The 14958-nt window shown below is 45.5% G+C and overlaps 1 protein-coding gene across 1 annotated transcript; it reads right to left on the bottom strand.

Annotated features, from left to right (window-relative positions):
- Positions 1-5519: 5519 nt before the first annotated feature.
- On the bottom strand, positions 5520-6452 carry LOC127753764 (uncharacterized). The gene has a single exon (XM_052279188.1). The coding sequence runs from the start codon at positions 6450-6452 to the stop codon at positions 5520-5522; it is 933 nt and encodes a 310-aa protein (XP_052135148.1).
- Positions 6453-14958: the final 8506 nt, after the last annotated feature.

Genomic DNA, 14958 nt, shown 5'->3' with positions numbered 1-14958 from the left:
ATGTGACTAAATAAACTAATTACGCTGCCAAGATGCTTAATGTGACTAAATAAACTAATTACGCTGCCTTTTTATTTTATCGTTTGTTAATTGGAGTTATTTCGTTTTTATTTGAGTTTGGAAGTGGAGCTGAAATTTCCCAAAGTTCCCTATCCAAAGAAATCACCAGTATTCCAAAAATCTCCAAATTTCAAACTTTCTGAAAAATCTCTTTTCTTTTCCTTCCTTTCTCTTTCATACTTTTTACTTATTCGTCTCTTTCTTTTTCTTTTTTCCCCTCCCTACTGCAGGCGATGCCTCTCCTCTCTCTCCCTGTCTATTGATCTCTTTCTCTGCTATCTATTGCTGTCTATCTCCGTGTCTCCCCTATCGATCTCTCTTTGTCACAATCTCTGTTCCTCTCTACACAGGCCGAAACCAGCAGCCCATATCCCCCACATCGCCATGGTCTGAGCCCAGCCCAAGCCACCATCCTTCACATAGGGCGAAGCCGTTTCTTTTATTGGAATAAGTTCACCTGATATCCCTAAACTTCTTGTCGAGTCTGTCTGAGCTGCCCCAATCCAGAAATCTCTACCTCTCAACTATCCACAAACCGTGCAAAAAAGGCCTCGGCAATATCGACCCAATTTCTCCCCGGTTTAGCTGACATGCCATATGGTGGACCCCACAAGTCAGTGCGCCATTGAGGCGTTATTACACGATGTTAAAACAGGCGTGTGCATGTACCTACTCCATCTCCTCTCCCTCCCGTGCTTGCCCTGTCCAAACAGTAGCATAGAGGCGACCTGGAGGCGATTTGGAGGTGAGGACGGGATTGAAGGTTGCAACAAGTAAGATGCGCTGGTAGTGACGGGCGATGTGCTTGTCGATTCACGGGGTGGATCTAACCCCCGGTAAGTTAGTTCTGAGCTTGGCATTTCGTATAAAGCGAGCGCCCACTGTTTTGATTTGGGGGAAGTTCTAAAATGTGCTAGATTTATTTCTTTTGTGGATTTCGGTGTGGATGCCTACTAGTATATTGTCCTACATGCTCTAGGTTGTGAATCTGGGTGGTCATGTTTTATTAGATGTTACTCCCTCCATCCCAAAAAATCAATCTAGGATCGGATTGGATGTTTCCTAGTACAACCTAGGTTGGCTTTTTATGGAACGGAGGGAGTAGGTGTGTAACACCCTGAAAATTCGACCGATGAAATCAAAACACTAAAAATATGGATTTTTAAAAACTTTTTAAATAAATTGCATCATGCCGATTTTGTTCGACTATTTTGTTGGATTCGGATTTCGGAGTTCATAAATCGCAAATAAAGAACAATTGATTAGGAATAAAACCCAAAATTAAATAAGTAAAATAAATGACTAGAATTTGATTTAAAATAAGGTCGAGGTGAGATTGGAAACAAATAAAATATTGTCGCGACCATATTAGCAATAATCAAATTTTGGTACGATGAAATAAGAATTAACCCTAATTAAAAATTCAAATAAATTATATAAATGAAATATGGGTGATATTAAATTAGGGTAAATTTTTAATTAGGATAACACAAATATGGAGTAAACTCCAATTATGCTAAAATTGGAATTTATAGGGCTATATTTAAATAAGAAAATGGGCTAAAATTGGGATAAAATAGAAAAGTCACTGTTCATTGCACTCCAGGTGCTCGACACGGTCCCCCTAGCCCCGCCCCCCTCCCCTGCCGCGCGCGCCGCTCACCGCGCGCCGCCCGCCCGCGCGCCGCTCGCCCGCCGCGCCGCCGTCGCCATCATCGCCGTCGCGTCGCCGTCGGCCTCGCGCCGCGTGCCGCCGCCTCGAGCCCTGTACCGCCGCCTCGCGCCCCGCGCCGCGCGCCCGCCTGCCGCCGCGCGCCCATCCCGTCGCCGCGCCGCGCGCTCGTCCCGTCGCCGCGCCATCGTCCTTTCGCCGTCGCCGTCCCGCGCCGCACCACCCGCCCATCGCCATCGCCGCCTTGCGCCCCGCGCCCACGCGTCGCTCGACCGTCGCGTCGTCGCCTCGCGCCCCGCACCCTGCCGCGCCGCTCGCCCGTCGCATCGCCGCCTCGCGTCCCGCGCCGCGCCGCCCGCCCGTCGCCATCGCCGCCTGCCGCGCCGCGCGCTGGCCGTCGCGTCGCCATAAGCCGCCGCCCTCCCCCTCTCCTCCTCCCCTCTCTACAAATACCCCCCCTCCCTCTCCATTCTCCCCCACTCCATTCCCTCCTCCTCTCCCTCTTCCCCTCCTCCACACGCCGCCGTCGCCACGCCACCGCGCCGCCGCATTAGGCCGCCGCGCCACCGCTTTGAGCCACCGCGCCGCCCGCGCCGCCGTCGTCCGCGTCGCCGCCGCCGTCGTCATCGTCGCCGCCACTGCCGGTGAGCCGCCTTTCCCCCTTAGCGTCCACCGCCGTCGCCGCTCGGGTAGGGAGAGAGGGAGCCGAGAGGGAGAGAGGCAGGGAGGAGCCGGGAGGAGGAAGAAGAAAAGAAAAGAGAGAAGAGAGAGGAAGAAGGAAGGAAAAGAGAGAGGAAGAAGGAAGGAAAAGAGAGAAGAAGAGAAAAAGAAAAGAAAAAGAAAGGAAAGAAAAAGAAAAATAAAAGGGAGAAAAATAAAAGGAAATAAATAGGAAATTAGAGGGAGATTAGGGAAGTTTAGAAAATCTAAAATAATTAGAATTTAGTTATAGATTAGTTATAGTCATAGGATTGTGAAATTTGATATAAAATATGGATTATTCTTGGTAATTTCTATAAGAAATCAATTCGCGGTAGTAATTTAGATGTAATTAATAACTAAGCAAATAGATGAATTTTTATAGACTATTATGGATCATTTTTGGATAATCTCTATAAGTAATCGATTCACGGTAGAAATTCGGATTTAATCGCTAGGAATTTTTAGACGTATATTATATTTAATCGTTAGTCATAGACTAAATTAAAACGTATAATATTATAAGATAATTTTAGGGTTCCGTCCGACATTTAGCTCACGATAGAAATTTCTAACCTATTATATGGATATAATGCTCGGATAAATTAAGTTAAAAACTTACGATAACAAAATATTTATACCCGCAAATAGTTTAGGATATTAAAAATCGAAATTGGGTTTGCCCTAGTTTGCGAGTAGTAAAGTTAATATAAAAGAATCAACTTTCGCATTCGATTTCCATTTGGATTTATTTGGATTTTTATTTGAATTCTAACCGAATTCAAATTGTTTCTTCGCACGTAATTTTAGAGCCCGAGGGAGTTGCGGATCCAAGCGAGGACCAAGACCCGCAAGACTTTGAGCAAGGCAAGTCATCACTATTCCTTGAACATGTTGATCCCAATTGCGAAATTATTTTGTTTACAAATAAAATTGCATGCAATGATGAACATCCTACTTGTGATTATGCCTTGCCTTGATTATTGTTTGCCCTTATTCCTTCGTAACCATGTTTACGTATGAGTCCCTAGTCAATTACGACAATTGCTTAGAAATGCTATTCTAGAATTATGCATACTCATATTTATCAAATGCTATATGCTTGGGCAATTACCTTTGGGAAGGTAATTGAGATGCGGCATGTGGAGACATGAGCGCCACATTGCCATGATATTGATGACATGATTTGTGAAAGGAAAAAAAATAAAAACTAAACAACTATTTTCGACTGGGGCGGACGGAGGATTTGGGTGGTATCTGGAAAAGGCTAGTACCGTCCCCGGTCAATTAAGGACCGAGCCATGAAGTTAAGCATGAAACGACCCCCGTACAACCGTACTTCTCGAATGGGTATAGACCTAGCGGATTAGATAACCGAGCGGAGGCAGTATCCCTGCATAGATGGTTCACCCCTGAGTGAGGCAGGTGCGCTACGATGGGACAACCGTTGAGGTAGGGCCGAGAGGCGTGCCCTACATCGGTGTCGCCATTGGTAGGACTGCCATGAGTGTGTGAGAGAGAGAACTTAACTTGAACTATAATTTAATATGTGTGTGAGACTTCTCTTTCCCGGGAGCGCCAGAACTCCTCTCACTGCTAGAAACATGGACACCTAGAGTGCATGAGGATTTAAGTTCATGGAGCGGGTACTGCCAATGCGAGGTTATCGAAAAGCTTTGCCGTGACGCGTCTCATGTGTTGGGACGAGGCTCATGTGTTGGGCAGTTGCGGAGTGCGGGTAAAGTGTACATCCACTGCAGTGTGAGTAAACCAAATCTATTCGAATAGCCGTGCTCGCGGTTATTGAGCACCGGGACATGTATTACACTTGGCTAGACTCTAAATTCTTAACTTGTGTGGGATGGGATATTGCATGATGATTTTTATGCTGATGGAGCCACTTCCTGAGAGGTGGGAATGTGGACGTCCTCAGAAAACCATAACGACTCGATGGCGGGAAGCTATCCTTGGGATCACAATGGATGGTGGACAGAACCGTCATTGTTTAATATGAACACTGGTACTAAAATTTGATTAGTCTGTGCTAGGTCTTAGGCTTGTGAAAAGAATTACAAAACTGGCTTTGCGCAAAGGAACCATAGCTATCCTTTGAATACCCCTATCATGTGCATTTCTTGCTGGGGTGGCTTGCTGAGTACGGTTGGTACTCACCCTTGCAAATATAAAATTAATCAGAAGTGGGAGATGAAGCTTCGGAGGATCCCTATGCCTACTACCAGGAGGGAGATGAAGACGATGGCGCTCAGTAGGTCTTAGTACGGTCGTTGCCTATGGCAATGGCATGCCGCTGCCTGAATTCCGCTGCCTTATCTATTTCTGCTTTTGGATGTATTCCGGACCGCTCGGTCCGATGATTTAAGACAATGCCTGCGGGCTTATGATGTAATAATTAGCACTAGACTCTCGTGTATGTGCTTTTGGTATTTCAGCTATGAACTCGTGTGTACCAGACTACTTGATCCAGGGAAATGGTACTGTTGACACGAATGATTCCTGTTATAAAAACGGGGGTCTACAAGGTGACAAGCTTTAGGGACCTGAATGTAGTGCATTTTAGTTGTGTAGTAATCAAGTGCTTAATTTTTAATTGTGAATCAGACATAGAGAAGGTTTCACTTCCTAAAATAATTGAACACCTAAAGTACTTTCTATAATGTTTAACATATATTGATAAATTCAGTAAGAAAGCGTGGCTTATCTCACTTAGTTCGCAAATCAATATATATAGAGCAAGCTAGCTAGCTACTCTTCCGTACTAAAATAAGTTACTGGATGTAACACACTCTAATGCTATGAATATGGAGAAAAGTCTATCCAAATTTATAATAATAAGATGTGATACATTCAATACTATGTTAACTTATTTTAGAACGGAGAGAGGACATCGTCATCACCGTCACCATGAAGTATTTCAGTGACAACCGACAATAATTGACAAACGCACGGCCGCAGGTACGGATTGTGACGGCGCCTCCGCGAAACGATCGATCCCACCGTGAACCGCCCGCCGCGCGCACATTCCGTCCCCGATGCCGATGCGGATGCCTCCACATATTCCGCCGATTAATCATTCCCACACCATTATGTCATACGTGCATGGCTGATTGGCTGCTCGCATGCTTACAAAACAACACTGCGTCGTACTACTAGCCATGGCCCATGGCTGTATAGGTGGTCCAAGCATGAACCCCACCGTGCGGCACGCCGCTTCTCCGGCGCTTCCAGCACCGGCGGTGGCACGAGGGGCGACGACGGCGGACGCTGCGTCGTGAGGCGGCGTCCGGCGGTACGGGCCGAGCCACTTGGCCGCCACGAACCGCTTCTTCCGCCACGGCGGCACGGCGAGCCCCTGGCTCTTGAGCGACCGCCGCGCCGCTTTGGCCGCCAGCGTCACCGCCTCCCGCGCCACCGTCGGTGGAGCGACCAGGATGGCCGGGAGGGCGGACAGCACCAGCTCGTCGTAGCCCACCGTCGGACGCGCCACGGCGAACTCCGCCGCGAACCCGACGTCGACGATGTACCGCCGCTCCGCGCCGTGCGCGGCGGATTTCGCTGCGCCGGCGCCGGCGGCGGTGACCGCGGTCACCACCACATCGATGTACTCGTAGTTCCCCGCGGCCACGTCGCGCGCCGCGAGCCACCTTGTCCGGCACACGGCTGCGTCGTAGCCGGCCTCCCTGAGGCGAGACGCCACCGCCCGTCGGAACGCCGGCCGGGCTCGTCGGAGCGCGGCCATTTCCTCCGCCGCTCTCGTGACGTCGACGGCCAGCGTGAACCGGAACGGATCGTCCGCCATGCCGTCGCGATCCAGCAGAGCTCGGAGCTGCCGGGCGGCCGTCCTGACCTTGCTGGCCATAGCTGCAGCATCCACCGTGCAGGCCGGCGGCGACGCTGAGCTGAGATCGTCGCCGCCGCGATCACCGTCGTCGTTCTTCATGCTGCTGCATTCTACATCAAGGAAATCTTGAATAGGAGACCATTGAATCGCGTCATAACTCATCCCTGACCTGATCGGAGAAGAGAGACTTGCAGTGTTTACTAGTAGTACAGACTAGTGTTTGTTAATCACAGAAGACACGGAAATTTAGACAGAATTATCTGTGGAACTGTAAGTGTTTTTGAATGGGTTGATGCAACTATATATGCATGCGAGTTGGGAGATGGGATTTTTGTCGCTCGAAAAGGAAATTCTTTATTTTTTTTACCTATCATTTAAATAGTTGTAAAAAGACTTTTAAAAAATTAATAAGATAGGTCGATACGTGATAGTATTACTCAACAAACATGCAAATATTTGACTGAATTTTATGTTGATGTTGGTATAGTGATACATTACGTATTAATCAATTTTGTTTATTTTTAAAAAAGATTTAGTGACAATTTAGGCAGCAATGCAGCATAAAAAACGAGGGTACATGCTCTTGTGACTTGTGAGACGAATAGAATTTTCCCTGTGCGAGTAGTAGGATAATTCATGATGGGATGGCATAGGACGTAATAAAGTAGGAGTAAGAAAATTATGCAAAATGTATAGTAATTAGTAAGGTCATTTTCGATTGGTACAAGAATAATAGTGCTGCCGTAATCGTGCATGCATATTAGCCGTCAAATAAAAGTATGTGTGAATCCTCAAGCAAGTTTGGACGTTTGTTTTACGAGGTTTTGGTAATTAAATACCAAGATAAACCACAAGTTGGGATACTGTGCTGTGTACTCCCTCTGGATTATAGTAGCTTCTTATCTATAAGTCAAATTGGACTAAATTTATAAAAAAAAATATAACAACGTTTTCAATATAAAACAAACATAGTACCAAAATAATTCAATGCTAGATGTAATGAATCTAATTTGATATTGTGGATGTTGCTAAATTTTTATACATACATAGTACAGCTACTAATCACTAAATCGTGTGCATGTATATGCTTCGATCAAGCAATCAATCGAAGTAAAAGGGGATCAAGATAGGATATGCTACGTTATATACTAAGGATGTGTTTGAGGAGAAGGAAATAGAGAAGATTGAAAAGATACGCAAAACGAGGTGAGCTATTAGCGTATGATTAATTAAGTATTAACTATTTTAAACTTCAAAAATGGATTAGTATGATTTTTTAAAGCAACTTTCCTATAGAAAATTTTTGCGAAAAACACACCGTTTAGTAGTTTGAAAAGCGTGCGCGTGGAAAACGAGACATAATCTCCCCTATCTGGCCTGAAAGAACGCAGCCTAACTGGTGGGCCAAAAATGGGAATGTTTGAACTTTCCAGTACCAGAAGGACACCAGCCAATATACTATCGAAAGGACACATGCAATAGTTACCCAGAGCTGGACACAATGATTAATATCTATAGTAAATATGAGGATTACAATTTCCTAGTGCCTGTGTAATGACAATTAATTTGGCGTAATAATCATCAGTTTGGAAATATTTGTAGTGCTTGTGTAATGAGAATTAAGTTGGAGAAAGAATCTCAGTTTGGAAAATGTCGGTATAATAATCCTAGGACACGAAGTTCTTTTTTATATAGGTAGCATTCCCGAATTATATATGTAGTATCTGAAAAATATCAACAATATTTTGTGGCGTCCATGTCATTGCTAGCTTGACCCCAATCATGCTAGCTGTACAATTATAGTGGACAGACGATTATTAAAACTAGAACTAGTACGATCATCTTAAAAAGTTGATTAAAATGTCTCCTAGGACGTTGATGCGATAATGAAATTTCTTGGCGTTGAATGGGTCAACAGGGGGTAGTAGTAATAAATAATCATACCTTATCTTTGTGATCCTCAGAATGATTAATTACCACTATATGGTAACATATATAGTTGATCTCGGAGAAAACTGAAAACAAAGTCACCTTCAAGTCAGTGAGATGTAGGCACTTGTAGTTCTGAATAGGAACTTGAACAGCATGCAAAAACAGTTATCCGAGGCTAATCTTAAAAATATTAAAGATCAGACATAATTTGAAACAAAGTACAATGGTTGTCCTGAACTATTAAGTTGGACACAAAGCCTCGTACCCACAAATTTACCTTATAAAATCTGGCATTGATGCAACCTAAGCAAGTGAAAAATACATAATTCAAGCAAATTTTCAGTATGATAGGAGTGCTGGGAGGAAGTTTAATTGACTTCTAGTATATAATAACTAGCAAACTTGCCCGTGCATTACAACGGGGAGAAAAAATTGAGAAAGTTAAAAGGAAAGAAGGAACATGGCCGAGAGAGGGGTTGTCGTACGACTGACCCTATTACGCTACAATTGCTTTCTGCAATAATCAATTAGTTAAAATATGTTTTTGCTTTTACCTATTCTGGTCCAAGATTGCTTTGTATGCAACTGCTGATTGTAGACAGGTACAGTAAGATACAATTCTCTCAACAAAATTTTTGACAAGACCAGTACAACACGAGTGTTTAGGATAGAATGGAATATTAAGAACTCGTGCGTACTGCAATATAGGCCGGTTCAGTAGCCCACATAAGCCCTAGCCCAAGCAAAGCCAAGCATTATACTATAAAACAACACATGATGTATTTGCAGGAGGACGGAAGAATTGAACGGTGGCGGTATCATCGACTTGGAGCAGGCTTGGCTCCTTGTCGATTTTCTACTCTTGCCTTGGTTACCTCTTCTAGAATCTTCCAGTACTTTCTAGAGCTATGTTTCCTCTCGCTTCTTCTTCTTCTTCTTCTTCTTTCTTCCGCCACCAACATTGCGAGATGTATTACAACATGCAACTTCCAACCCCAATTTCGCTTTTTTGCATTTAATCTTACATGTTATTGAGTTGAGAGAAAAGCTGGTTGCTAACAATTTGGTATCAGAGCTCACTAATTCCCACCAAGCTTACCAAGCAAGCAGCCACGGCAAGGGAGGATAAGTTCGATATGCTTTTGAGACGGATCGCAGAGTTCGAGCAGAGACAGGTGGAGGCAGATTAGAGAAGGAGCGATGATCTGTTGTCTCTTAAGGCGGTGGTAGAATCGTGGATACCCAAGGTCCAAAAGAATACTAAAGATTTGCAAAGACAAGCAGTCCAAGGTGACGCCAACCATGTGTTCAACGACATGCTCTAGCCCCACCGTCGAGCCCGATCCTCCTGTGGCTGGTGGTTACATGTGCCACCACTGACACGACTTCTGTGGAGTTGGTAGCTGTTGATGATGCCATCGAATCAACCTACATTGACAATCCCAACCAACCAAGGGCGATGCTCGCCAAGTATTCGATGAATTGCTCTAGCTCAGATGCTATGGCTGACCTCACTGTGACCTTGGTGGATAGGTGCGCCTCCAATGCTATAGCCCTCCTAGAGTTGGTAGATGGCGAGGACAAGGACCCGGTCCCTTGCATTGGCACCTCAAACTATTCCGTGGTGACGCCAACAAGGTGTTCGGCAGTTGTCATCAACATCAGTGACATCGCTATTCAGGTCTTGGTTGCACCTCTAATCATAGCAGTTTCTTGGGAGATGATCACAGGGCTCACAGAGCCATCACAAGTCATGGTGTTGCAGCCAAATGTTGTGCTCATCTTGGAAAAGAAGATGGACAATAGATGTTCGATGACCCTGGACTAGTTGGGCATGCCAACAAGGCACCAAAGTCAAGCAGATGACAGTTGCGAGCAGCATCCAGCCTGATCTTCGGCTGCTATTCTCCTGGAGTATATTGTTTGCAACCTTGGCCACCATCCACTGAAGTAAGTTATCTTGAATTGGCATGTCAAAATATTGGAATATGTTCCACTGAGCTGATGCTTGATGTCTTGCACTAGGGTGAGTTCAAACCATGCCCTCCACCAGATTCATCCAAATTGTGTGTTGTGCTTATTGCGAATGAAATATACAGTGGCTAGCATCTAGGTGATGATAAGGCTACCCAGCACATGATTATGTTGGATCCTTCTCTTAGATCATGTTACTTTTGTTTGGGTATGAGGTCATTGGTTATTGCACATGCACCAGGTATAGCGCAGAACAAGGTATCATGTACTAAAGAAAAGAAACTCTGGTGTGATTGGTTTTCACATTGCTATCTATTTGCTCGAGTTAGTAGGAAAGATGATTGCTCCCTGCAGCAATCTAAACATCAATCAACTTCGTGTACGAGTGCACAGAATTCTAAGAAGAGTGCATATGAGCTCACCGACGGTGTTGTTATCGATGGGGATAATCCTAGAATTGGTAGTACTACAGGAAAATGTTGCATTGATGAGCATAGTGCCAAGGAGGATTTATACATGCTATATGTTTCAGTTACAATTGATGTTTTTTGGCCCATTGAATACTTGAGATATAACATATAATGGGTGCAATTCATGCATGATATTAACACTGACAGATGATAAAGTTAGTCAATGGTGTTTTCTCATGGACAAGAGATGCTTGGGTTTCTTAGGAATTCAGTCATTGTTAGATGGAATTTGGACAGAGTTTCAATAATTGCTATGCAAACCTGAGTTTATTCCTTGGTGCTATCAGCTTGGACAGATATATGAGTTTATTATAGAGGAAGCAGATCAACCTTTCTATGGTCAATTTCATTGTGGACTATCTTTCAAATCACTTGATTGAGTTAGGAACAATGGTGAACAACAGTTTTTAGATTGCAGCTGCCCTAGACATAGGTCGTGTCAACCTTGCACTTCTGAATCAATGGAAATACATTATTCAAGATGAGATTGTTCATGTCAAGCATTAGGCAAGCTTTCAGTCCAAGATGATGCTTTCAGAGCTTCTTCAATTTTTGGTTGGCATGTTGCAGGCTATATAAGAAAATTTTAGTCTGAAGCTAGTGCAAGCTGCCAATTCACCAAGTAATGCAACATTTTCATCAACCATGACTTTTATGTTGGAAGGTAACAGTTCTTTGTTTCCACTTGAATGGGGTATATTTGAGAGGTTGGGAGCTACTTGATTGTTACAACAGAACAAGGAGGAATCTGAACAATTTTAATTAGAGGACAGCCAAGGCATGTATAACAATTCAACTATATGCAGAGCCAAACTTTTACACCTGCCATGGGAACTAGGCGGAGCTGAGTTTTGCACACCCTCTTCTAGTTGGCTTGAGGACAAGCCAAATTTCAAGAAATGGGGATTGTTAAGAACTCAAGTGTGCTGCAATATAGGCTGGTTCAGTAGCCCACAGAAGCCCTGGCCCAAGCAAAGCCAAGCAGTATACTATGAATCAACACATGATGCATTTGCTGGAGGACGCCAGAATTGAACGGTGGCGGCATCGGCGGCGGCGGCGAATTGGAGCAGGCTTGGCTCTTTGTCAATTTTCTACTCTTGCCTTGGTTATCTCTTCTAGAATCTTGTAGTACTTTCTAGAGTTATGTATGCTCTCGCTTCTTCTTCTTCTTTCTTCCACCACCAACATTACCCCAATTTCGCTTTCTTGCATTTAATCTTTCAAGTTCTTGAGTTGAGAGAAGAGGTTGCTAACACGGAACTGATCTTTTAGGATGAAATTACCATCAGACTTCTTTTTCATTTAGGCTTGTTAGTTTATATAACAGTTCAGTTTTCGATTTTCAACAGTACACAATGATGCAAATTGATGAGAATTATCTAATCGAATCAATTGAACAGTAAAAATTTGTGGGAAAAGATCTAAGACATCTATAAACATGCAACACATCCGGCAAAATAGAATCCAATCCTATCTTACTATAAAGTTATAATCCACTAATTTCTAAAGTTCAACATGCAAGCATGCCACCTCATCATCCACTGACAATAATTACATACAAAACTTATGCAAGCATGCAACCTCATCTATAATTCACTGAATTCTACAAATCAACATCCAATTATCTTCCTTATCATATTTCATCTATAATCTCATACAGAGTCTACTAAATGTATTTCTCTCTGAACATAGTTTGATAAACCAGTTTTATTTGTTGTTAATAACTAATATATTTTTTTACTTTTAGCTCGATTATTAAAAAATATTAAAAATTACTTGGGAATTTCCGCAGCAAAGTGCGAGGAAACACCTAGTTATTATTATACCTTTGCTTTGAGGGGCTTCTTGCGTAGGCGGATCAGTCTTGACCATAACAGTAATTGGTCAACAAAAAGCACAGGACCATAACAGTAATTGGTCAACCAAACAAATATTACCAGAGTGAAAAGAAACTTAGGTGATCACCTCTTTAAATAGAAGCAGAAGCAACAAAGCAACCATTAGGTTAGTACAAAAGACGAGAAACACTACAAGTTCTGTGTTCCTGCTCACGTTTCAGATGCTCGCCAGGCGCAACTCGATGCTAGCTACGGCTGGACGGCAATGGTGGTGACGCACCGGCCTGTTCGGCTTGTTCGCCATGTTGTCTGCCAATCTGGTTGTGTTCTCCTGCTGTTTCGATCGAATTCAACCTCTTGGGCCTCGATTCTCACACGGTGATGCCAGCGTTCTCTGCCGCAGGCACCATCGCCAACTTGGTGACCGTTGGCATCGCCGGCGTGGTTTTGACCCTTGCCGTGGTGAGAAAATTGTGATTTTGCTATCGCAAAAGAGTGGTTTTGCTGGAATGCTATCCCTTCAAACTGATTTATTAAAATGCTATCCTAACCTGGAGGTGTTCACCAAAATGCTATTTTCGCTCTTTTGGGTAAATAGAAATGTTTTTCCTCAATTTTAACTTTTCCTAGATCAAAATACCCTTGATACGTGCCCGCCTTTCATACTCTCTCCACTCTTTCCTCCTCTTCCTCTGTCATGAGGGAGCGCCGGCCACTGCTCTCCTCCGGCCACCAGCGCTCCACCTCACCTACCACCGGCCACTGCTCTCCCCCTCTCTGCTCGCCGTCCTCCGCTCGCCTCGCCCGGTTGCCTCCTTTGCTCCGCCGCGGCGCGCCACCGCCACCGTAGCCGTGCGCGCGGCCGCGGCGTCCAACTCCCCGGCGGCCGCGTCCCCGAAGAAGAGGGCGGTGAGGGTGGGGCGGGAGTGCCGGCGCGGGGCCAGCGAGGGTGGGGTGGGCGTGGTGGCGCGGGGCTAACCTCGTCACCGAGGACGACGAATCCACCGCCGATTGCTTCTCGGTGGCGGCGATGCGGCGGCGGCGGCGAGAAAAAGGAGGGGAGTTGGATGCCGCGACCGCGCCCACGGCTACGGTGGCGGCGGCGCGCCGTGGCAGAGCGGGCGGAGGGCGGCGCCGGCGGCTGTGGATAGGGCGCTAATGACTGAGGCAGCGGCGGCGCGAGCAGAAAGGGGGAGGTGGGGGGAGGAGCACGTGGGGGAGTGTCGGGGGCCGGCGCCGGCGCTAGAGCCGGAGCCGATGCGGAGGGCGATAGCGCGAGCAGACAGGCGGTGGCGCGTGCAGACTGAGGCGACGACGCGAGTAGAAAGGGGAGGGGGAAGGGGAGGAGCAGGTGAGGGAGCGGCGGGGGCCAGCGCCGGCGCCGGAGCTGGAGCCGAGCGGAGGGCGATGGCGCTCGCCGCTGGCGAGAGGCCGAGAAGAGAAGGCAGAGAATGGCTTTGATTCAATTCGATTTGGGGCTCTCGATTTGGTCTCTGCTGAGAGAAGGGTATTTTGGTAAGAAGAAAAGCTAAAATAGAGCAAAATCATTTCTATTAACCAAAAAGACCAAAAATAGTATTTTGGTGAACACCCCTCAGTTTAAGATAGCATTTTAATGAATCACTTTAAAGGAATAGCATTCCAGCGAAAGCACTCTTTTGTGATAGCAAAATCACAATTTTCTCTGCCGTGGTGGTGCCCGTCATGGAGCCGCATGCTGACCCCGCCGTGGTGCTTAGGCGTGCGTCGTGATTTGGGGCCATGAACAAACCTAGTCATGGCAGCAGAGATGGAGGCGCTACCGCGCTATTCCATGGGCAGGCGTGTATATGCAACCTTGAACTCATATCGCGATCAAAGTCATCGAACTCCGAATGAATCCCGATCATCGAGAGCACCTGCTGAGAATCTAGACTATTCACTTTTCTGAAAACCTCTAGTCGAACCCTACTCCATAAAAATAATGAAGGGAATCGATTAATGGTTTCAGGACAGAGACCACCCCATCAGACAGTCGATCCTATTTAATGTCGATCAGGACTGACGAAGTGTGGTGACCATGCACGTCAAGAGTTTGCAATGGATACATGCGCGCTAAAATGAGTAAATGACCCGTCACGCCAACAGATGAAAGCGCATGAGGATGACGCGGAAAAGGGGCGATTGCGCTTCGGTGTTGCCCATCTCGCGGCGTGTCCCCCACGTGGCATCGCTGCTCCCTATCGGAGGACAGATGAAATAAAACACAAGCGGGCGAGAAAAACAGAATTGGAGACCGGTATGCTTCGTGCGGCACAAACGACATCAACCGAATAGGATACAGGCAACATAGCAAAAGATTTGACAAAGACATCTTCAATTTTTTATAATAGTAGAGGTAAAGAAAGAGATTAGACATAAAAATAGGAGAAATAGGAATAGGAAATAGCTTTGGGCTAAGGTGTTCGGATG

Source organism: Oryza glaberrima, chromosome 11, assembly GCF_000147395.1.
Source record: "Oryza glaberrima chromosome 11, OglaRS2, whole genome shotgun sequence".
Classification (NCBI taxonomy): Eukaryota; Viridiplantae; Streptophyta; class Magnoliopsida; order Poales; family Poaceae; genus Oryza; species Oryza glaberrima.
Note: the sequence above shows the minus strand (reverse complement) of the source record. Positions and strands in the feature narration are given on the sequence as shown.

Excerpts from the sequence above, each read along its gene's own strand:
- LOC127753764 (XM_052279188.1), bottom strand. The coding sequence starts at position 6,452 with ATGAGTTATGACGCGATTCAATGGTCTCCTATTCAAGATTTCCTTGAT.